The sequence below is a fragment of the Syngnathus typhle genome, linkage group LG5 (assembly GCF_033458585.1).
Source record: "Syngnathus typhle isolate RoL2023-S1 ecotype Sweden linkage group LG5, RoL_Styp_1.0, whole genome shotgun sequence".
In the NCBI taxonomy this organism is placed as follows: Eukaryota; Metazoa; Chordata; class Actinopteri; order Syngnathiformes; family Syngnathidae; genus Syngnathus; species Syngnathus typhle.
In genome coordinates this window covers 14,815,187-14,838,929 of record NC_083742.1, presented here as the reverse complement: position 1 = coordinate 14,838,929, position 23,743 = coordinate 14,815,187, and the positions used below count along the sequence as shown (strand labels likewise).

Genomic DNA, 23,743 nt, shown 5'->3' with positions numbered 1-23,743 from the left:
TGATATCAATGATTTCAATATGTATTTATTTATTATTTTTGTCACACATTGACATGTATTTATTTATTTCGGAGGATTTGTGCTGTGCCCCCTACTAGATTCCTTCATTCACCTTCCAACATCCTGGTGACGTTTGCAGACCCAGCTGTGGTAGGTCTGATGTCTCTTCCAATGATGAGATAACCTTACACCCTGAGATCATCCATCTTCTTAATTGGTGCCAGGGGAACCACCTTGATTTGAACCCCATCAAAACAAAAAGCTTCTCCAAGAAGCAGCAGAGGAACGAGCGCTCTTCCCGTGTGTGGTCCAATGACTCATTTTGAAAATGTAATTATTCTTTACGTTTTGGAAGCTGCCGCTTGTCGGGGGAAAAAAAAAAGCTGCATTGAGTTCACTGCCACTACTGTTTACAGAAAAGCACTCCTACTCAAAGTTCTGCCGTTCAGGTTTCAAGATCAGTTTGTATGTTCTCCTTTATGCTTGCATTGTTTAAAACTGCAACTGGCTGGCAAGCAGTCCAGGATGCATTGCAAAATTTGTTTTTTCTCATAGCCAGACAGTTACAGCAAAGTTATTTTGAGTACAGCAGCCTGGTTAAAAGTAAAATAAAGCGTAGAACACAAAAAAAAATTGCTGACGTGAGCGAGCAGATTAAAAGTGTCTGCCAGCGTAATCCTTACTCCGAAATATGAAAATTCATCTGATAAAATGGCTCAACTGAAATGAGCCTTCAGGAAGAAGGGGGGAATAGGCTTTATTTTTGGGAGGTGGATTTATTTATACCAAATGGACATTTATGTATCCTAATTCTTAATACCTGAGTGTTTAAATCCCTTCCAGTGTCCTGAGATATTCCCTTTTCTTTGTGTGGTTTCCACAACAGAACATCCCGAGTGATCGGAAGACGAGCGTGTCGTCTGAGGCAGAGTACAGTAAGTACTCCACTGATAATGATTTACCAAAAAAAAAAAAAAATACCACTGCAGTCATTTTAAGAGGTTTAATTAACTAGTGACATTAAGGTTCAATTTAATTACTTCCTGAAAGCAAAATGAAAAAGAAGCCCAATCATAATTGAGTTTTGCTCTCTAATAGCTGATATGCTTCATCCCATCATTACGGACTTAATAACTACACAACAGTAAAGCCTGCTTGCATTCTGAATGCAGCTGTTCAAGGCAGATGGTCTCTCCTCACTCTGATCGGGTTAGGCTTTGTTCTCGCAGCCATTCTCAAAGTGTGGTGCAGGCATAATCAGTTTTATGCAGACACCCTCTAGTGGCACACAAAAGAATAACTCCTTAAATACGGTTCAGTTGTATTTAACTTTGAAGTTCAAAACATTTGACTGTAATCTTTAAGAACTGTTTGTTTTCAAACCTGTTTAGGTACTTTTTTTAAAAAATAAATGATGATCTTTTGTTTGTATCACATGACCGGGCAAGTAGCCACAAGGTGGCGCAAAACTCTCCAAGTCAGCTGTGACACACGCTAGAACGTTGAAAGGATTGCATGATTTTGGGTGGTGGTGTCATGTGCTCCTGCTGCATCATTTTAAGCAATGCGAGATCCAAATTGAACTCAGGTTATGAAATGTGCTTCGTTCCTTGACGAATGGGTTAACACTAATCTCTTCACCACTTCGCAAGGGTAATTGCTCGTATAATTAATTTGTGCGTGCAAGCTGTTTCTTTAATGAAGAGGTCATAAAGTGCACTAAAGTAAATGCTTTATGAACATAAGGTCAAACAGTTGAATTCATGTTATGTGGAACTCTCAGCTGACCTGTTCTATTCCTATCACCTGATCTCCAGCTTGTTATCGTGCCCTTGCCCTCCTCCATCTTTTTTTCTTCTCTATCTGTCCTGCTTTTAAATTGCTTTACAGTGGCAGGGGATTTTAGTCCGGGAGATAAGAAGGATGCAAACTGTCGGTATGTGTTGAAAGTCAGCGTTCTCTTGTTTAAGGAGTAGCTTTTTCTATATGCCAAAAAAACTCCAAGAATACTACCATTTCAAAAAATGCAAAATCTTTGAGACATTTTGCAAAACAATGTAATCATTGTGCGTTATTATAAACTGTTTGACTCACAAGCGCCATTTAGACAAAAGTAGAGCCGGCCCTTTGAAATGACATCATCGGTGCCGTGATGCATCGATGGCGACCGCGTGTGAGTGAACTTTGGAGGTTGTCTTTTAATGTTGGACGTGTGCGCTTGGTTAAATTCCTAATTGGGAGTGAGCCCATTTCGAGACTCATCGGTAACATGACGAGAAAGAGGAGCGTCTTTTTTAACAGCGGTAGCGGTGGTTTAGGGTGGCGCCATCCATCTGCTTTCCAGACCTGTGACACTCTTACATAAGCCGGCGGAGCTCTGCAGGCGGCTGCATGGATTATTGATGCTCAAAGGCACATGGCAGCGACATACACGCACGCGATCAAATATTCCTGGTGTCAGGTTATGAAGGGATTCCCTTCATTTAATCATCCGCCCCCCCCCCCCCCCACCTCCAACAGCTCGCTTTGATTTGACTCTGCAAGACTCACAGCAGGCACACTTGTATCTGTGACCGTGCTCCTCACGTCAAAGTCATCCCCACCCACATTAGCATGATAATGACATGGCTTCCTCATCCCCACTTTCGGTTTCACGCCGAAAAGTCAAGGAAGAGGAGGATGAGAATCACCTCAAGTTAATTTATACGTTCAGGACAAATGTTAGACGTGTGATTTAAATGATGCCTTAATGGCTATTTTTCATTGCCAAGTCGATGATGCTGAAAATGGTCACACGTACTGAACAAGTTAATTTTAATTCTAGCACCTTTATTTGAGCAAACAGCCCACAGAATGCAATTAGATAACATTTGTATTTTTATTAGGACTGTCAAAGTGCGACCATTCCATTATTTAAAGTGTTCCAAAAAGTTATAAAGGCAGACATTTTTTTTGACAACACTCTTGTCATCCAATCTGCACAGGTGTGCCTAATATTGTGACCACCGTGTACCCTTTGTGTCTGGGAATGCCACAGTTGGCTCCTTAGCAACAGTTTCCACGGCTACAAAGTTGGTCCCTGCCTCCATAATAAGCCACCGTTGCCCCCTTTGCTTCATTTGCGTCCATTCTCCAAAACCCCGCTGATCACATGTAACGTCGTCCATTTTTCACAGGGTGGTAATTCTGATGATGATGACATCACTCTGCGTGCTAATCAGTCACTCCTTGTACTTTCATCTAGCATTGATTTATCATCCAATGAATCATCAGCCACAAAGAGGGAAGAGAACCCGTAAAGCACGCTCGGGTACATCGAGACATGCGATGCAAGCCTCACAAAGATCTATTTATATCTCTCCTAAAAATAGACAATCTTCTCCATAGAAACATGAAATCCATCTCAGGGGCAAATTATCCTCAAGATGCTTGCTGCAGTTTTACATGCGTGTGTTATTTGACGTGCACCTCATTATGTGTGTGTTCTGCTTATTCTTCCAGAAGTGGGAGCAGATGAGCATCATTCCAGCTTCATTGGGGGAACTCCACCCTGACGCCCAGCAGGAAGCAGGCAAGCTTTGACCGTCCTTTCATCATCAACACACACACACACACACACACTTCGATGTAACGTGCTTTAAGCAGAGTCTGCTTGTTTGTTTACAGTAGCAAAAGGGAAGATTGTTTGACTAACTAATGTGAGCTACTTGTTGGCTACTGGCTAATGCGAAGGACTACCAGTTTGATACATACTTTGGAAAAAAAGAGTTGTGCTCTACTTATCTATAATCATATGATATATTATCATATTATCGTGATTAATAATTATACCTGAGTGTTATAATGCTAAGGCAAAATATACAGCTTCATAGGATTAATTGCCTAGTGAGTGTATGTCTTCATCTCCTTCCTTGCTTAAACGTATTTGCATTTTTTTATTTTTTATTTTAGTAAAACAGAAAATAGTGTGCTTCAGTCAGTATTTGTATTTGTGCGTTCCCTTTTGGGAAGAGGAAAAGCCACCGAGGCAAAGATAAAGCAAGAGGTCACAGAGGCAAAAAAGACAGCAAACTAGAAATTTTGCAAAAGATGATTAAAGGATAATACTTGAGAGGAAACTTCTTGAAGCTTTTTCCTGAACACATCACGGTCTTATATCCTTATTTGCAACTACAAATGTGCGTCGGCTTCCTACTTGCAAACTCAGGACAATTTAATCGTTTGATATTGATGACAATATTATACAAATGATCTGTATTTACTCTATTTCAGTATTTATCAGCACTTTCTGAGCTATCCCGTTTTGCATTAACGATTAGGAAGGGTGAATAATTTTATATTCGGGAAAATCTCATTAATTTCTGCATCCTCACTTTTTCAACAAAAATAACATGAGACAAACTCTGGGCGCGCGCAAGCGCTCCTTCGGGAAATACATCGGGAGCTTTTCGCACCTAACAGGAAGCTGTTTTAGTTTGACAGCCGGTATTTCCTCATTGATCATGGCGGCTATTTACACATCTCGCCTGTTCATTATTCAATCAATGGAACGTGTGAGCGGGCTTGACCTGGCTTGATTACTACTTTACATCTCAGCCAAGGTCATCTAAATGGATCAAGTTCTTCATTGAGTCCCAAAAAAAACCTTCAGGGGAGCATTAATTGCATTTCTGTACCCCTCGCTCTCATCCACTTGCATACTGTAATTTAATACAAAACACACACACGCGCATGTAAAGTCACCGTCTTGCTGACATGCTGAAATTGTCTGCATTGATCACAGAGGAGAGAAGAGCATATGAGCGTACGTTGTTGCCTTCAAGCGATGTCTGCTTTTTAAGCACAACCCAACACCCGCTTTCATCTATTGGAACACAAATCGGGACGTTGAACGCATCATTATATTCATCACCGTCTTTCAAGTGTGCCAAAGATGGAAATGAAGTGCATTTTTTTTTGTTTTGTTTTATCAAATTTATTGTTCCCGTCAGTTGCACATTGTTGCAACATACAGTAGCATCAGCGTTTCTGTTTCTCAAAGCCGTAATTGCTGCACCGTTTTAGCCAATGAATTCACTCAGATATATTTATAGTTCTGCTAGTTGTATTGTGTGTCCAACACACACACACATTTTCCACAGTCTGCTTCTTTTCCAATCTGATCATGTGTAGTGGTGCGAAACCTCTCCAAGTGATGCTATAGAGCTTTGCACGTTGTAATCCCAGCTTGCCTGTTGACTCCACATTTCTGCGTCATTAGGCTCCCGCTGATGAAAATCCACACATGCACCCTCTCTCTCTCTCGCTCTCTCGCTCTCTCTCTCTCTCTCTCTCTCTGTGGTGTACTGGGTGGCATTCCTTCGCATCCACTCCGCTGGCACGTCATTCGGAGGTTGAGGTGCGCGCCGAGAGGACACCCGAGAAGGAACGCCGCGAACAAGCATCATGCAAGTAAGTTGACTTTCAATAGATTTAATCCAGAAAAAAAAATGGAAGTACAGCTTTGTTCAGGATACAAGTAAAATAAAACATAGTCAAGGTGCTTGTTGCACGGTTCTTCAGCACTTGTTGTTATTTTTAAAGTGAGCCTTATGATGACTTGCGAGCTGAAGTTATGTAATAGCTCGGCCGATGACGGTTCGCTTCGCAGCGCCGTTGCCGCCGCTGCACTCAAACCCCGCAGACGCTTCTCCAGCAAGTGTCACTTGGCATCTTCCTCTCCCACTTCACACTCCTCCTCGTCCTCTTCTTCACTTTCCTCTCTCCTGGTTTGACTCAAAAATCCATAAACGGCAGATTGTCCATAAATCAGTGAAGTGAAAGTGACTTTCAACACCTTTGTAAGGGGAATTGCTCGTTAAAGTGTCCGCGCTCCGGGCCATCAAAAAGTGACCCGGTAGCCAACGTTGGAGACGAGCCACTGATAAGACATGCAAATGACATTTACAGTCGTGTCTGAGGTCAAATATTGAATGCACGCCTCATCTCGGCATTGCTCACTTGTGGGAATAAGAGCGGCGTGATGAGGAGGAGCTTTTCCAGTAATTGATGACCATCAAGTGGAGGGATGGATGCACTTTCTTCTTCGGCCCGCTTAGCAGACTGCAGACTGTTTTTGTTCTCAGTTAATGCTTCTGTGTAAATTAAACTGAACGTAGACCCGCTGCGAGCCCATTGTCATCAAATGTGCTTCTATTTTATAAGCCCTCAAAGAGCCGACCTCGAGTTCATCCTCTTACATCTGCTGTGTGCCCGCGCGTGTGTTAGCCTGATAAAAGTCCAATTTGCCGAGCCAAACAGGCAGATCGTGGTCCCGAAATTATTCAAATAAGTCAGCCATGTGCCCCGTTGCCAAATGTTTACAATGAAAGCTAGGGCACAATTTGCTGACAACGACATGTCACATTTTGTGACAGCGCCCACAAAGAGCACAAACAATAGCTGCAATCGTTTTAATCATTTCTATTTTATGTGTTATTTTTAAGATCCAAGCATAAAGAAATTTGGAATTTTACCATGATGGAATATTAGCCATTCAGGTAGCATGCAAAGCCCAAAGGGTCAGAATAGCATCTTTAGATGAGCACATAGAACATAAAATTAAGAAAATAATTGGAGTCTTCAAATGCTGCCCCATTGTCAGTTTTTTTTTTTTTGTAGCCCTCTTTATGCATTCTGTTAAGTGCTTTCAGACTTGTTTGTATGCTGGACTTTGTCTTGAAGGGAGTTAAGTGTACAGCAGAGCACTACACCAATTTGGAGCAGTCGCGCACAATTCTGCCGACCAGTATTGATGCCAAACACACATATGAGCACACACACCCTAACCTCGTTGAAACTTTTAACAGCTAATTTGAAAGACTCCACCGTAAATTGTGTCCTCACGACACAAGCGCACCTCCTATATTGTCTGGCGGAGCTACCTGTTCAAAAGGTGGTGTGATTCGTAAGCTTAGACTCGTTGAATTTTTTAACAGGCCGTAACCGTACCCAAGCTCGGCCATCAAACGCCTCTGTCACAAGTTCAACGCCATTTGACCGGACACTGAGCAGCTTTTTATTTTTTATTTTTTAAAAGAAAGTTCAGTTGTCTGTATTGTGAGTCTTTAGTGCTTTGGCACGCACATACGGAAACAAATGAATCTCCCATAGCATTGAGAGGTGTTATCATCCCTCGAGTCCAAAAAAACAACAACAAAAAAAACAACGAGATGAAACGACAGCAGCTTTAAAAATAACAATTTCGAATCAATTCACGCGCTGACGGTCTTACACGTCACAGTTGTGAGCGGTCGATGCGGTTCAGACAAGACAAGTGACATCCCTCGATGACACGATGCGATGTGCACACACTTTCTGCAGTGAGGGGGAGCGGATAATTGAAACATGGCTCCTCTATTGCCCTGAGGGCTCCCCGAGAGGATTAATTCTTCCTCCTCACTTGTCAATATACTGTAGTATCCTTTCTCTCTCTCTCTCACACACACACACACACACACACACACACACACACACACGCACAGCTTGGCTTCCATATGGAAAAAGTCTTTCTCCGCCCTTTCTGATCCGCACTGACAGCCACAGTGACAGAGAGCGCAAGCTGTCCGCACACAAATAGTATCGGCTCTCCAATATCAACATGAGCTTTCAATTTGCTCTTTTTTTTTTTGTTTGCATTGTCAATTATTATATGACCATTACGTTGGGTTGCACTTGAACGAGACAATTAAAGGCAATACAAGGCTGCAAAATTTAAGTTCTTGTATAATATTATATTTGTTGTACCAGCTAGTGAGGTTTCGTCAGGTTGTTGTGCTGCTCACTAATTTATGCAGCATCATTTCAGTGTCCAGTTTGCCTTTAATGAGCATCAAGCATCTGTTAAACTATTATTTATTAAAGGGGCTGCTATAGCTGCACTGCTAGACCGCACAAAAAAGTATACCAACAACAATGGTGCTGTTTAAATTCAGACAATTAACATTGGAGTTTATTCTCAGAAGATTGAGCAATACAATCAGAAGTTTTCCCCATTAGAAAATGACTTCACAGTTGCTCGGGGGCTCAATTAACAACAATCACGGCTCAGTTTACAAGTATCACATGACCAATCTCGGCAATCTCAGTAAACCGATGAGAGGGGATCGGTTTGAGTCTTGCGCAACTGTACATGATTCTATCTATATTTTGAAGTTGATAACGTGATCAAAAAGATACAAGTGGAGCATGAATGATGTGGAATCCGCCTCGGACCCGCTGGATGTTAATAAGGCATCTTTTATTAATGGAAGCGCTGGTGCACGAATGTCCCTCACTCTTTACATCACTTCCCTCTTCATTAATGCTCTTTCCCAACCTCCTCTGTCACCGCCGCCACATTCAAGTTCAGTTCAGCTTCAACAAGACTCTTCTTATCTGCCTCCCTTTCCGCTATCCGTCAATTCAAATTTGCATTTTATCTTACAAATCTTGCACTCGTCAATGCGTCTAAGGCCTTCTGCTTGGGATTAAATGCTCAAGACTTTGAGGAATATGGAAATTGCTTACTATCGTGTGTGTGTGTGTGTGTGTGTGTGTGTGTGTGTGTGTGTGTGTGTGTGTGTGTGTGTGTGTGTGTGTGTGTGTGTGTGTGTGTGTGGTGGGCTGGGCGTAAAATGGAATTTCCCCTTGAGGGACATTAAAAGATTTTTTTTTCTCATGTGATGTGCAAATTAGCATGAATACTAATAAATCTGAATAAGATTTCCATATGTGCCTTACGTAAGATTTAAAAAAAAGAGGCTCTGACGTCATGCCATGATGTAAAGACAAAATACATTTGTCCAGAGTCTTTCTATATGTAAATTTATTTTATGCATCAATGTAATGTTGACTGCTCAAAGGATTTTTGGATTCACTGGTCGGTACGGTAATGCATGTGACCAAGGCCATGCGAGAACACATTAAGTGAGTGAAGGTCCTCGCTGAGCAGTGTGTTAACAATCGTGCTCAGCGGCGCGTGAATATGCCGCTAATGTGGCAAAGAATTTCCCTCCGTTCAAAACAATGTCTGCTTGCAGCTGTTAGTGTGGGGAATATTCCTCACTAAAGACGCGTCACAGCCGGATTCATTCTCGGCTTTTTTGCTCCTCTGGGCTGGAACTCTCCTGATGAGGGAATAAATGGATGAATGTTGGACTAATGTGTGCTTTGTGTACTTAAGTGTTTTGACAAGGCTTTACTTAGCTTGACTTTATAGATTGTTCGAATCGCATAGTATAAATAGTACTTTATTTATTTTTTTAATTTTATTCTATTTTATTTATTATTTATTTAATTTTATTTATTTTTATTTATCTTTTACAAGCTTTTCTTTAGAACTGGATGAGAACAGGTGATTGTTGAAGAGAAATATGCGCAGGATTCCATTCCTGCTAATTTGACTAATTATAATTAGCATAATAATGAGTTGTATTTTAATTAGTTTCTATGCCTGTCAGTCATAATGTTTTTTCTGCGAAACTGCTCCGTGGCACAAAAATAAAAGGGACACCCGCTGTAAAAATATCAGTCAAGTCAGTGATAACTTCGGCCGAAGTTTCACCAAAATGTCAACAAAATCTTTAACTAATCAATCTTCAGTAATGATTAACTAATCAATCTTCAGTAATGAAGCAAAAGGTGTTTAAAAACTGTCTCAGCATTGCAGTACTGTCGAGGTTGCACTCTTTGCGGTTAACTAATTAAAATGTCAACTTGTCCAAGCAAGCAAAACAGTAACACTGCTCCTTGATCCCTTTGTTTGCTTGAGAATGTGAAACAAGCGTTTCCATATCTCCATCGTCCTCTGCTTGTCCTTTGCTCGCATCCTCAGATAAGGCCGGGATTCATTATGCTAATTGACTCGGGTTCTTGCCGGCAGACCTTCTCTCCCTCTCCTCGCTTTTTCTCTCTTTCATTTTCTCTCCCTTTCTGTCTTCCACTCCCTCACTCTTCCTCACAAAGACATGGCCGTACACCCGTGGGATCAATTGGCTGTTGGAATCCCCCATGTTCTCCTCGCTCTAAGCTCCTTCTGTTCCGTTTTGCTTTCTTCTCTGCTGTTTGTTCTGGGCTCACCACATTCACCCGCGCAGATGCTTCGGTAAAAACTCGCACATGCATTTGATGTCTGCTGAAGTCAGAGCAATGAAGCTTCTTGGCTTTTTTAAAAAAAAATTTATGTGCCCCCATGCGGGTTTGTTTACAATTAAAGATGGGAGGTGATATTTGACCCATGCTTGGTCACTGGACACGCATGTTACTGTCAGGTGTCAACACATGTATGACTGAACGGCTCAGGACATGTGATAATGCTGCTGAGCAGTGGCTTTGATTACACTTTGTAAGGCTCGCCTCCAGAAACATGAAGAGACCATGATTGTGGTTGTACGTTAGTCATGTCGAGCTGTATCGGATCATACTGGTATTGAAATATTATTTTACATAGCCAAGTAAGATCCAAACATTGTTGAACTTTTTTATCAATGAAAATTTCTCCTTCATCCCTCCCCCACATTCTCCACAGGCTGATGGTAAAGCAGTTGACGGCAGCTTACTGGGAGATGCCAACGGCGTGGAGCCCGCCCCGGGCCGAGGGAAAGATTCCGGAAAATGGCAGAAGCCGCGATTCTCTCGCAAAACTCTGATGAAGTGCTGCCTGGTCAAATGGATCATCGCCAGCACACAGCCTCAGGACAAAGGTAAGCCAGAGGCCAGGTTGAATTTGCGCGTGTGGATGAGCTGTTTTCGGTAGAGCCGATTGCGCAACTGTGAGCAAAAGTATTCCAAGGGATTCGATATTTGATTTGCTGAACCTCTCCCGACCTCCCGCCTTCTCCCGGGAGGGCAGCGACTCATTACGTTGCTCAGCTCACCTCAGAGTCAAGTACCTCGGGATCACTCAGTTGCTATGCCCATTTATCAAAGTCACTCCCTTGCTACTTCCTGTTCCATCATTTATTTGCTCATAAACTCACAAGGTGGAATTTAGTGTCAGGGCTCTCAGTTGATTTCATCCGCCTTTGCAGGCTGCTTAAATTGCTCTCCAGTGCTCCGTTATCTCACTGCGTCCCCCTGGTGGTGCCAAGAACGCACTTTCTCATGCTTCCTATTCCCATTTCTCCATTTTAAAGGAGATATGTTATGATTGTTTTTCTTCAACAGTTCCCTGGTGTCTTCATTACTAACCATCTGCTTAGCTGAAAACAACCTTACTAGCTAATCTACTCAACCAGAAAATCTGCATGTCTGCATGATTAGTGTTTCCTATTGTGTTGTTTGGCCATTGCATGAAAATGGCTCTGGATATTCAGCCAGCCTAGCAAAACGTGCCGTCCATCCATCTTCTTATCCTCACTCGAGTCGCAGTACTTGAGCAGTAGGCAGTTAACAATTAATTTTTGAATCAAATGTGGTGTTGAGTAATGATCCCATTGTGGCGTAATTAAGACAAAATGGAGTGCACAACTTGGCAGAGGTGCTATTGATTCACTCAACCTTTTTGCTGTCTAAAGCAGAACAACATGAAGGGAAAGTTGACTCGTTACAAAAATCCCAAAAATTGCCTGAAGTACCCCACCACCAGTCAGAACCTCAGTGAAAAGCCAAGACCTCGGGATCTATAATCATAGTGTGAACATTTCCTCTAACTAAAGGCTCCTTTGGGTCTTTTTGTTCCTCCTGTGAGCAAATCGTTGAGGAGAAAAGCGACACAGAGCCCCACTGTGATTGCAAGTGCCGCTCACACAAGTCACCCAGCGAGAGAAAGTGCAGCCGGCCGGGCTGCGATTCCTTCCCAGGGGTGCCGAGGGAATTCAGCATTGTTTTTCAGGCGAGTCCTCACCATCGTAATGGCTTGCGGCTAAATATAGCAGCATTGAGATGGAGATGTGTATTGAAGGGGGGGCAGAAGTAGTTGTTTGCACTCAATATCGGTGCGGTTTGTCGGGTTGCAGTTGTACGGTATATTAATCATCATCATATTGTGCAGGTGTGCCGAACGTAACCTGTTACGTGGTTCGGTGATAGTGAAGCGATAACATCAACAGTTTCAGTATGTGCGTCTTTTGGTGGCTCTTGTAATCATTAGGGACAGGATTAATGGAACACACACACACACACATGCAAAAGTCCCATTTGAAACTGTGGTTTGGAAATGAGCTCCATATCCTGATGGAGAAGCCAATTAGAGTTGGAGAAGAGAGATGGGAAGACCGCAAGGCTTCTCTGAAATCAACTTCTCATCTTCTGCAGCTCGTGTTGTTGAGACATGCTGGCACGTTCTTACAACAGACGGGGGATGTGGTTGAGTCCAGTTCAGGCTGAAGCGACAGCAGACGGATGTCCGCCCCGCTCCCGATGTCACGTGAGTGACTTGACACAAGTGGAGGAGACAAGTGAGAGAGGAAGATGTCCAGGAGGAGGACAAAGTGTACATCATTACAGGAAAACTGGGTGAACAGTTTGAGGGTGGGAAGCCAAATGTTACCTGCTGGCTTGAGGGTGACTTGCTAAATTCGATTCGGGGTCCTTGGGAAATCCCAAAACCCTCCCAAAGCTTAAAAGGATGAATTCCTGCAGGACATCCTGCAAGGAGACGATTGGCAAGATGCTGCGCTGTTTTCTGGGCTTCATCGCTGGCACGCCTGGTCAAGGTAGTCTCAATTATAAAAGATATTTTTTTTTTTTTTTTGTAGAGGCCACCAAGCTTTTTAAAACTATTTATTTTCCGTAGGAAAAACTCCCTGCAAAGTGAAAATATCTTCTAAATCTGATACACCACAGAGAAAAGTGCCAAATTTGAATGATTTAAAAAATTGTCATGCATATGAAATGATTTTCTGTTCTGAAACGCTGTTGGCATGTCTGGAAATGCACTGGCAGAGCTAGAGGGGGCGGGGGATTGTAGGGGCAGCCCCCCCCCCTCCTCAAATGTTATTTGAATGCTATGACCTCTTAGGTCCCGATGGGTTCTATTACCATTTTGTACCAGTCTTTCCTTTTCGGATTGTCTTGCATTGTCCTTCGATGATCATTGATTGAAAAGCTAAACCTATATGCAACTGTCGGGTGGTTCCGCCTCCGTTTGAATTAGAACTGCACCTTAATGCTGCCTCTCCACATCTGCACTAATCTGTTAACTCGCTCTGCTTTCTATACCTGACCATCAAAATATCTTTTTTTTGGTCTGGGGTGTCTTGAGAGTGATTTTGTTACTCTAAAGTAGGATGTCAGGTCAGGTCAGATTCTTTGAAAAAAAAAAAAAAAAGAACCCTGATCTGTTTTTATGTTGCTGTTTTTAGGCCTCTACCTCCCCCTTGTGTTCAGAGTAGGTATTACATGCGTTCAGAGCCATCACAACACACTATATTTTTGCTCATAGCGAGACATGAATACTGTACTGTGTTCATGAAGACTGCAGGATATCGTATGGTTACATTTATGGGTCAGGTGTGTCACTGTCTACTATTTCTGGATTATTGCTCACACCCCAAAGCCTCCAAAAATGACCTTGAGGCTGCGCAAACATGTAACGACACTGTCCACTGGAGTCATTTCCTTATTTGGGTGCAAAGAGAGATCAACTGTTGTTGATGATGCAATCCCAGCTTTGTTGTTGTTCGGTCGCGGTCGGCAACTGGTTCAACTTTAATAAGCAACAAGCAATGGAGTGGGCGGTCAGGCGTATCGATTCACCGCCGGTAACTAATGATCGCCTTCCAGTCATCCATATTGTGTGTCAACGATTGTACTATAAATACTTGCGATCCACTGCATCGTGACTGATTATGTTGTACTGGAAAAGTAATACATCTAAGTGGTAAGCAAGCACAAGCGATGACAAATATACTTAGTCACTGCAGAGATTACCAGACAATAGACATGTTGCTGTTTGGTCAACAAATAATTGTTACTCCTCTGTGAATGGGACTAAACAGTTGAACTGTATTAGCGGCTTCCAATAGTTTTTTTTGGCCTCATTACTCCCATTGTCACTAAGTGTAAAGATACTTGGATGCTTATTAAGCAAGAGTTATGTTAGAAAGTAAGCAACACAGTTGGAGGCAGGTTTATAAAATATAAGCACAACATTGATTCAAAGTGACGTGCACTGTAATTTACGTGGGATCAATCCATGGCGCAAAAAAAGATTGTTACAGTGTGCTGAAAATGATCAACGACGTCATAAGTTAATCGACGTCGGCTAGACTGTCATGTTGTAGTCACTGGTGGAGCTAGTGGCATTGATAATTAATTGGTTAGCAATGTTGTTGTTTTTTATCTATGACACACCCAGGGAATAATTAAGGCATGGTGGGACGAATAACTGCAAATTTCTGGAATTTCCTTCTACTGGATTTCATCAGAGTGTAACGAGGAGGCAGTGTGCAGGGGTTCAAACGAGAGGAAGTTCCAGAGACGGCCTCAAACGCATTGTGGAGGCACGCGGGCGGCCCTGTGATGTAAAAGGTCGCAAGCTGCGTATGGCCATCCCATCCCTCGTTCAAACGGATTTTCAAATGTGGTCCCACCAACCGAGAGTGTGTGTGCAGCCTATTTGGCGTTTTGTCCCGGGTGACTTTCTCACTTTGGGGCTTTGCGTCTTCCCTGGCCGCTCGTCCGTCGCGTTAAGATTACCATCTTGTCTCCGAGTAACTCAACTTAAAGTAAGTTGTGCTGTTTTTGGGCATTATGGGAGCTGTGATGGCTGCTCTCTCCGTGGAGGCCCGCAGGCGTCTTTCGCGGCCCAGCTGTCTTTCTCACTGTGGACACGGTGCAGCCAGGTACCATCGCTCAGGTAGGAATCGGCTCTCGTTGGCTCTGTCAAAACGGAGCAGTGAAGCATACACGTTTTTGAGTTTAAAAAAAAAAAAAAAAAAAAAAAAAGACCTTGTATTACTTGTACCGTGTATTAGAGACAGCAACATTGATCCTCATGGATCGAAGCCCAACTGGTAGCAATTACATACAACGTTTGACAAGATGTTTGTAGTGGATTTAAAGACCGAGGGCGGTTGGAGGTGAGAAGTTCGATGTTTTCAGTATGCAAGCAAGACGCTTTGGATTTTACTTTTGCGCTGAGACGTGATGCAATTTCTATGAGCCGCTCCTGACTCTTGTGTCAGCAGGCAGAGGACAGCCTTCCTTTTAAAAACCTGTTAGTGTCCTAATGGCTACACACACACACACACATGGAACGTCACTTGTAAAGCAACAGTATGTACGTACATTAAGCTTCAGGGTGTGTGTAGGTGCCCGCCCGTCACTTGATCCACTTTGCTTCTCTCAAGTGCGAATCAAGAATCTAAATTTGACCTTGAGGAAGGGGATGACGCACAAAGCCTTATGGCGCACACACTCGTTCACTGATTGACAATTATTGACAACCATTGCTGGAAACGATGCATGATGGTCATGTTTGGTACTATTTTTACTGTAAGTAGTAGAGATTTAAAAAAAGAGTAAACGTGCCGGGGAGCTCCCCACCAATTTCTGACCACAAGGATATTGATCTTGCTGACTCTGGCCTCCATTTTATTTTGGTCTCATTTCTTCAACCAAATCAGTGCATTAACACACACACACACACGAGCAATCCAAGTGATGCATTAGCAACTGCGGAGTGATCAGATATTTTTTTTTTTTTTTTTAACACACTTATAATATTTTATCCCTTGTAGCTGGCTATTGAATATTTATTTTGCAAGAAAGATTGTTTTGTCGCTACAGGTCACAAAATTGTAAGTGGTGGGAGTAAAGATGGTGTGTGTGAGGGGGGGGGGGGGGGGGGGGGGGGGTTAAAAGTGTGCGGTTGACCAAAGTTATGGAATGACGGTGGAGATGCAGGGAGTGGGCGGTGTGTAACACATATCAGATGGAGAGAAAGGAGGAAGAGGAGGAGGAGAAGGCGGAGGAGGGTGAAACCGCAGGGGATAGAATAGGGATAGCCGGAGGTATAAAATGCACGGGGTAGTTTGCTTTCATAGCTCGAGGTGCACATTCACAGGACATCCTTCTGAGGGACTCTACCCGCTTTCAAGTGCTTCCAGATCCGGAGTTTGGATTTTGATTCGGATGTGTCCAGAAGTGGACGAGCCTTAAATCGAAGTTGAATTATCGGATCCATTATCGGATCAATCAAGATCCGAAGCAGGAGCAGGACACTGAACTTGATTCTTGGCTCATTTTCAGTCATTTCCAACTTTTGATGTCCTTCCGAGATTGCCATAGAAGTGCAATGAGCAGCAGCTGTTGAAGCAGGCTGTGTTCCATTCTCTTTTGGCTTCATGCCTCTGCCGCATATGATTTGGTGATTTATTTTTAATTGTGTCTTATGGATGACAAAGCCGCCGTCGTTGTACGGAGCTGGACTTTCTCCCACCTCATGGAAAAGAACTGGATCCCCAAGTTGTGAGGACCATGGGTGGAGAAGGGGTGGGCGCCCCGCAAATTGTTTGTACTTTTCCCTTAAAACATCCTGAGCCGAAACCATCATGTGATTTAGTGAAGCCATAACATGAGGACTGATAATAACTGCTTGAAGAGGGTGAGCAGGAATCTGGAGGAAAGTGATTTGAAACATCTCCTTTAATGCGCGTTATAAATGAGCCCCGTCTCGCCTCCCGGATCCACAGAGGGAGGTTTTCCATATATGTTGTTTCCACTCCAGCATCACTGTTGACATTACAAGCAGCTTGTTGGCCCGCTTCTCGCCGCGTCTCGGACGCAATTCCACGCAGTCTCCCACCTGTCAGACTGATTCCCTGGCTAAGCTCCGGTGAGAACGCTCGTTTGCCAGGCGGCCCGGCCCGCGCCCACCCGGGTCGGCTCGGCCTTCCTTTTCCAAAGCCCGGCCCGCGCCATCATGGATATACAAGGCATGGAGCTGTTTGCCATCGGCGTGGTTATCATTCTCTTCATGACAGTTCTCAAGCAGTTTGGCATACTGGAACCCATGTCCTCTTTTGAAGGTAAGGGTCAATTTGGGGGGCGGGGGGCTTTCCAGTATCAGAATCTCTGGGATATTAACTACTGCCAAAACAATATTTGACCTACAACGTGCTGTAAAAAGAAATAGAAGAGAACACTGGCACAAAGCCTGGAATAGACTTGTGAACGTCAGGGGACATTTTGTTATTACAAAGCTTTTGCTGTTTATTGTTTGTTTCATTTGAAAAAATAAATAAATTGACGGATTGTTTGTTTTGTGCCAACCAATCAGACCATTTGTAAACATTGTTTTTTGAGTTTAAGGGCATTGTTGCTCTTTTCTGGTCTGTGATGATGTCACAAAAGGTCCCCCCCCCCCCCCAAAAAAACATGACACTTGTGGAGTTAATCCTTTAAATCATCCATTCATCCTCTGAACCACTTATCATCTCGAGGCTTGCGGGGTTGTTGGAGCCTATCCCAACGGATTTTAGGTAGTAGGCTCGTGACACCCTGAACCGATCAGTAGCTCTTCCTCTCGTCCACTTTTTGATGAACGTCATGGCCAAGCAAGCAACTGTATTTTAAAATTCAGACTCCAGTATTTTTTCAGGTGGTACTAGATTGTATGAGAACTAGTTGCTCCCTGAGCTGAGTTCTAGGTTCATATTATGCACGTTAGTCTTCTTGATGTGGTCTTTGGGTCAGAGTGGCTCACAGTCAACATGCCAAGACAATAACAGCGGAAAGGCTGCATTAGTGTTTGTAATACTGCTCAGCATAAGTAAGTAATAAATTCCGCAAGCAATGTTCTTTTCTTTTATTATTCATCACTCCTTTCAATCGCATCAGCCCTCAGATAGCCCCGCTTCCCCAAAGCCTGTAGTGATACACCCCGGTTTAGCATTACCTCGCATCAATTATACATGCGCTATTGAGCAGGTTTTCTCTGAGGCCGCCTAAATATGGAACCCGTAGAACTCCTCCGGCTCTGAAGGGCATTGATCAGTCGCACCAAGAAAGTTACATCACGTGTCTCACCGTGCTCCCCGTTCGTGTTGACGTCATCGTATCCCAACCGAGACTTCGGTTGTCGTCATTGGTTTGTTTTGAAAGTACATCAGCAAATTGTATGACTTTTATTTTGACACCATGATGAAATGATAAAGCCAATAGAAGCTTCCTGAGCATTTATGACAGGCCAGTGAGCAAAGATGTAAGCTTTATTACTGTTTCAGTCCGGTCTTCTGAACTCCAATGTCAAGTTTGGGTTCGGTCCAGTTCTGCTCTATTTTTGGGCGACATCGATGCCAATATAGCTTTATGTTTCCAGCTGTACTGATAGCAGCAATTGATATTTTTACCGCATTACCGACCACTCATTTCCTTGTTTCCATGTTTGTCTGGGTGTTGCCAGATCTGATTACTTGGAGGATAGAGATTTTCTGTCGTGCCTCGTTTTTCACGGGGTGCTTATCTCAGCTGACTTTGACGGGGTACAGCCTAGGCTGATCGTCAGTCAATTGCAGGGCACATATGTTTTGAAGGAAACCCACGTAAGCATGGAGAACTTGCTAACTCCACACAGGAAGGCCAGAGCTGAGAGAGTTAAATGCTAAACCTCAGAATTAACAGGCAGGCATACTTATAATTAAGTTGTTTAATCACACACATTGGATGTCATGACAGTATACAAGGGGAATGTCAATATATTGTATTGGCCACTTTATTAGGTACATTAGAATATCTCCAAACAAGATTAACTTTTCCTACTTTGGCATTGTAAACTCAAAATTACATGTAAGCAGAAAATACAATTATCCTTTGGATGTATTTAGTTTTTGTAGTGAATTGGTTCTAATCACGAAGAAACTAAAATAAATTTCTTCTGCTCCATTAAAAAAAGAAATGGACTCATGTAACTTTTTGTAGCTGTTATCTGCGTGTTGTCCGCTAGAGGGAGTCAAAGAGCCATGTTCTCGGCCCCTGTAATGCTTTGAACAAGTGTAACAGAACCCGAGGGCGTTCTCTGTTCCCTTTTCATTACCTCGTGAATGTGTCAGGACTCCACTGAGTAGACTACTTGTGCTGCCGAATCCTTGTGAGCATCCCAAAGGACACAGTGGAACAATTGGAGAAGTGGGACAACTTGATTGAGGTCACATTGTTGACATCTGACTCAAAGGCTGCTTGGCTGTCACTTGGTAGCATCGTCTCAAATCCTTAAGACGGTTTTGGAAAAACAAAGAGATCTTGTAAAATAGTTCAAGTGTGAGCGGAATGAACACTTTTATAGCAGAGTGTGAGATGTTGTGCAGCACTGTGACATAAGCAATTGCCGGTCATGAGTGGATGCCAGAGTGCCTCTTTTTTTTTTTTTTCCATCACCTTGTGAGTGCTTTAAACTTTTTCGTCTTATTATCAGTAATTGTAATAAAATGATTTAGATCCAATAATAATAAAGGAGATATTTTTTTGCATCAATAAGATGTATTTGATGTGTTGCTAAAATATCGCAAGTATAACTCATCTCAACTGTATATATATTGAGCGCTATACAAGTAAAAGTATATCAGATCTGTAGTGTGTTTTAAGCCCCCTATTTCTTGTTTTGCTGGAATAACCCAATTTTACATGGCTCCATATTTGCTGGGCCAGTAGCTTTTGTTGCCATGACGATCAGAGGAGAGCAGCTTCCACTTGTTGAGCGGAGCTCAGAGTGAGGAAAAGTACGAGGTGCTTCTGCATAGCCGTGTTTCAGACAGTGCCGTCCTGCAGTCTCTTGAAAGTGGCATTGGACCTTTGCCCAGTCTAACTCCCGAGTCATGGTAAGAAAATCTCAGTGTGACGGTGGAACAGAAATTCAGAACGGCTAGCTCCGAAGCCCATTTTCCGATGACAAAAATTTACTTGCTTGTTTAATTTCATACTTAATAAGAGGGCCGACGACACCAAAGAGCTGAAAATGTGTATACAAGCAATTAAAAAGCGGCATTTATGTGACCTTGAACAAGGGCATTCGGACCACCGCGACTTTCTGTTACTTCGAACGGAAAAGAGAAGGCAGAAGAAAAGAAAGGAGGGAGCGGCAAGAAAAAAAAAAAAAAGGCCAGTCAATTAACATGGCAGAGGCAGCGAGCTAAAAAGAGACACCGCTGGGAAGAAGTGTGACAGGCAGAGAGTGACGAGCGCAGTGACAAGATGCGGACACGGATCCGAGCGCTACGTTCCTGATCGCATAGCAACTGACGCACGCGACCGTGGACGCAAAGTTGCAAGACGAGGGCAGGATGAGCGTTCGGTGGGAGACGGAGGGCCTGCAGACGGTGGGCATCGTCTGCCTGGTCATCATGTTCCTCAAACTGATGCACTTGCTGGGCCTCATCGACATCACCGAAACCGGTGAGGGAATTCAACGCTTGTGCACAACTCGGCTTGAATTGTTGTGTGATTTTCTCATTTTCAACTAATTATATAAAGTAGCTTGAGAAAAGAAATCACTTGAAGTGTCTGTAAAGTATTGTAAAGCTCTTCCGAACGTTTGGTATGAGGTGAGCCTCAAGATTGAAAGTCTGGATGTTTCTTAGGCAATAATGAGTAATATTAGATGAGATCACTGAGGAAGGTTGTTTTGTTAGAAATGGATCGCCAGAAGGAAGCAGGTCAGCCAAGAAGAAACTCTGAGCGCTTAGATGTTTGACAAGATGATGACTTACCCTCACGGTACGGTTTTCTGGGTTTGGTCATGAGACGTTGAAAGTGGTTCCGCTCTGCTTTCGTCATACAAAAATCTTGACTGTCCAATCTGACCTGATTTCTTTTGTGTTGTTCCTTCCTCACTCCCCCCACTGTCCACCATGTGCTTTCTTGCCCTCCATTTTGGTGTCTGCACTTCTTCCTCTCTTCTCTCTGTCTAAAGATGGTGAGTATGGAAACGATGGTGGGGAAAATTCCTTGCCTCCGCCCCTTTTCCTATAATTTCCTCATGATTTCTCCTGACCATGCGGTGCTTTCTCTTAGTGTGTGTGAACTGGCAACCGACTGATTGTGTTTGAAAACAAACCAAGCAGAAAATGTCTGGTGACATTTCCACCGCCATTAAGAAAGTACAACAACCTTATTTTTCTTGCCGTTTTGCTTGTGAAGACTCGAGCTGCTTTCTAAATGTTTGACCCCCTCCCCGGCCCTCCCTGAATGTTGCCCTGTATCCACGCACTCAATGTCTGCCCCCCTAAATCCTCCTCCCCACCACCCAGCTTTTCTCTTCACCCCCCCCCCCCCCCACCACCACCACCATGCATCACTCCATCTCCCATTCTCTTTCTCTCTCTGTCCCACAGACAGCAGCGACAGCGATCTGGAGCTATCCACGGTGCGTCACCAGCCGGAGGGTCTGGACCAGCTTGAGACTCAGACCAAGTTTACCCGGAAGGAGCTTCAGTCGCTCTACAGAGGCTTCAAGAATGTATGTATGATCACAGTTCCAAAGCTATCTTGCTGGTCATCAATCATTTTTCAATATTGAGTTGATTTAGGAGGATTATGGTTTAGCTTTGACTGAGTCGATTTTTTTTTTCTTCCCATATTCCCTCGGGCAGGAGTGTCCCAGTGGGTTGGTTGATGAGGAGACCTTCAAGACCATCTATTCTCAGTTCTTTCCTCAAGGAGGTGCGCTTTCCTTCCCTCACTTTGGATAACGTACATGAAAGAATGAAACGTCCTTTTTATCATTACAGACGCGACCACGTACGCTCACTTCTTGTTCAACGCTTTTGATATCGACCGGAACGGTTCGATCCGCTTTGAGGACTTTGTCATCGGCCTGTCGGTTCTGCTTCGAGGATCGGTCACAGAAAAGCTCAACTGGGCTTTTAATCTATATGACATCAACAAAGACGGCTACATCACAAAAGAGGTAGCACAATTCTTCAGTATTACATGACATCATCCGGAAAGACCGGATTGGAATAATTGTGTGTTGCGCAGGAGATGCTGGCAATAATGAAGTCCATCTACGACATGATGGGCAGGTATACTTACCCATGTGTGCGAGATGAGGCTCCGTCCGAGCACGTGGACAAGTTCTTCCAGGTTGTCAACAGACGTAAATATGCAAATTCACACGTATCCTCCAGATATTTCTTTTATGACACCGTGCTCTTTCTTTATTAATTCCATGTTCCAGAAAATGGACAGAAACAGAGATGGTGTTGTGACCATTGAAGAATTCATCGAGACCTGTCAGAAGGTAGAAAAAATGGCTGGATGTATAATAATATTTGATTATATTGTGGTGAATCTCATCCATCTTATTCTTTTTTTTTTTTTGGTCTTTTCTACATCCAGGACGAGAACATCATGAACTCCATGCAGCTGTTTGAGAACGTAATCTAAGGCATCAGGTTACTCAAAGACCATATTTTTCCATTCAGAACACAAACACAGCACATTCATCACCCATTCCTGAAATACCAAATAGAAGACACCTTTGGCACTTCATGTTCAGACACAGAGGATTTTTCTTCTTTTAGTTCTGCTCACTAAGCCACCGAAAAGGACCACAATGGACACCACATGAGCTTCCTGTAGAGACTGCACAACCTTTTTCTATGTTTTGTGTCTCAAATAAAGCCCCAAAAAGACTTTTGTCACCAAAGTGAAAGAAGAGATCATCACCAAATGAAAGACACAAGATTTAGGCTTCATAGTTTCCTCTCATTTGGACAAATTCACTAGCCATCGTCCTCACCCGCTAAAGGATGGAAACTAAAAAGGGGGAAACAAAGCATGTTTGTAATGTGGAATTAGCTCGCGCTATGACTTCATGTTTATGTGGGTTGGAAAACGAAGAAGTGTCAATATGAGGGGAAATTTCTGTACATATATCGTGTATGTAAGGCTGCTGGAAACCAAATCAATCTGGATAAAGTGATATTACTCTTTGATGATGATGTTTAGCAAAAGCACCTCACAGATTGCGTTGTGTTCTTTTGTATTGAATGAAGGTTACATTTCAAATTATAAGATGGGGCGAGTCTGTGCAGTACTGCGAAGAATGAGGTCTGTAAATGTGGGTTTTTATATGCTGAATGAAGGCTTTATGTTGGTTCTTCACTATCTACTCGCATGCTGACTAAGTGCCACAGTGTAATAGTACAGTCGGACCTTTGTGACGTGGGTTAATAAAGATGCAGTCGACTGCTGTGACCTCGCCTGTCATTGTCTTATTGTTCAGGACATTTTCCCTCCAGTTCTTGGCTATCATTTACATGTAATGAGCTTATTTAACACAGGACAAGTGTGACATTCACCAGGAGGAAGAGGAGAAGAACTTTCACAACATCTAACAGCTTTTGTTCACAGCTTTTGGAATTTCTTGGAGCCCACCATGTTGCACCTATTAGAAAAACTGCAAATGAACCAGTTTAATGTGAGTGAAATGTCAGCTTTTTGTTTGATTTCATGGAGGGCCAATTGAAATTTGAAGATGAGGAAGATTCAAAGTGTTACACAGTTCTATTGTCTTTTAAGTACGTCTTACGCAATATCTTTACATGAGTATTTTACATTTGAAAATACTGCAAAAAAATAGTTTCATGCTTTTTATGATTATTGCATTTTTTTTCTTTAGCATAAACCTGCAACATGAATGAACGCATCAGATATAGAAACATGCACCGAGAGCTCATCCGGGGTACTGCAGGAATGTACATATCCTCGACAATTTCATTTATTATTTACAATCAAACTGGCTCCGACTTTACAGAGTGGAAAGTGAGTACGTTGTTACGCG

At 43.0% G+C, this 23,743-nt stretch overlaps 1 protein-coding gene and 1 long non-coding RNA gene across 6 annotated transcripts; one reads left to right on the top strand and one right to left on the bottom strand.

The window, feature by feature from the left end:
* The first annotated feature begins 3,573 nt into the window (after positions 1 to 3,573).
* On the top strand, positions 3,574 to 23,157 carry kcnip3a (Kv channel interacting protein 3a, calsenilin). 5 transcript variants are annotated; one of them, XM_061279480.1, is made up of 8 exons: positions 3,574 to 5,451; positions 10,547 to 10,721; positions 21,291 to 21,415; positions 21,549 to 21,618; positions 21,687 to 21,865; positions 21,937 to 22,054; positions 22,136 to 22,198; positions 22,297 to 23,157. In XM_061279480.1, exons 1-7 carry the CDS (start codon positions 5,446 to 5,448, stop codon positions 22,171 to 22,173), a joined length of 711 nt encoding a protein of 236 aa, XP_061135464.1. In that variant the 5' UTR covers positions 3,574 to 5,445; the 3' UTR covers positions 22,174 to 22,198; positions 22,297 to 23,157. The 5 variants fall into 5 exon arrangements, with proteins under 5 accessions (XP_061135464.1, XP_061135463.1, XP_061135468.1 ...); XM_061279479.1 differs by having other exon boundaries at positions 3,581 to 5,451; positions 21,937 to 22,041; XM_061279484.1 differs by lacking the exons at positions 3,574 to 5,451; positions 10,547 to 10,721 and adding an exon at positions 13,592 to 14,768 and having other exon boundaries at positions 21,283 to 21,415; positions 21,937 to 22,041.
* LOC133154630 (uncharacterized) lies at positions 18,596 to 21,097 on the bottom strand. The gene is made up of 2 exons (XR_009714501.1): positions 20,667 to 21,097; positions 18,596 to 19,172 (listed from the first exon to the last, which is right to left on the bottom strand). It is a non-coding gene; the product is annotated as an uncharacterized LOC133154630 (long non-coding RNA).
* Positions 23,158 to 23,743: the final 586 nt, after the last annotated feature.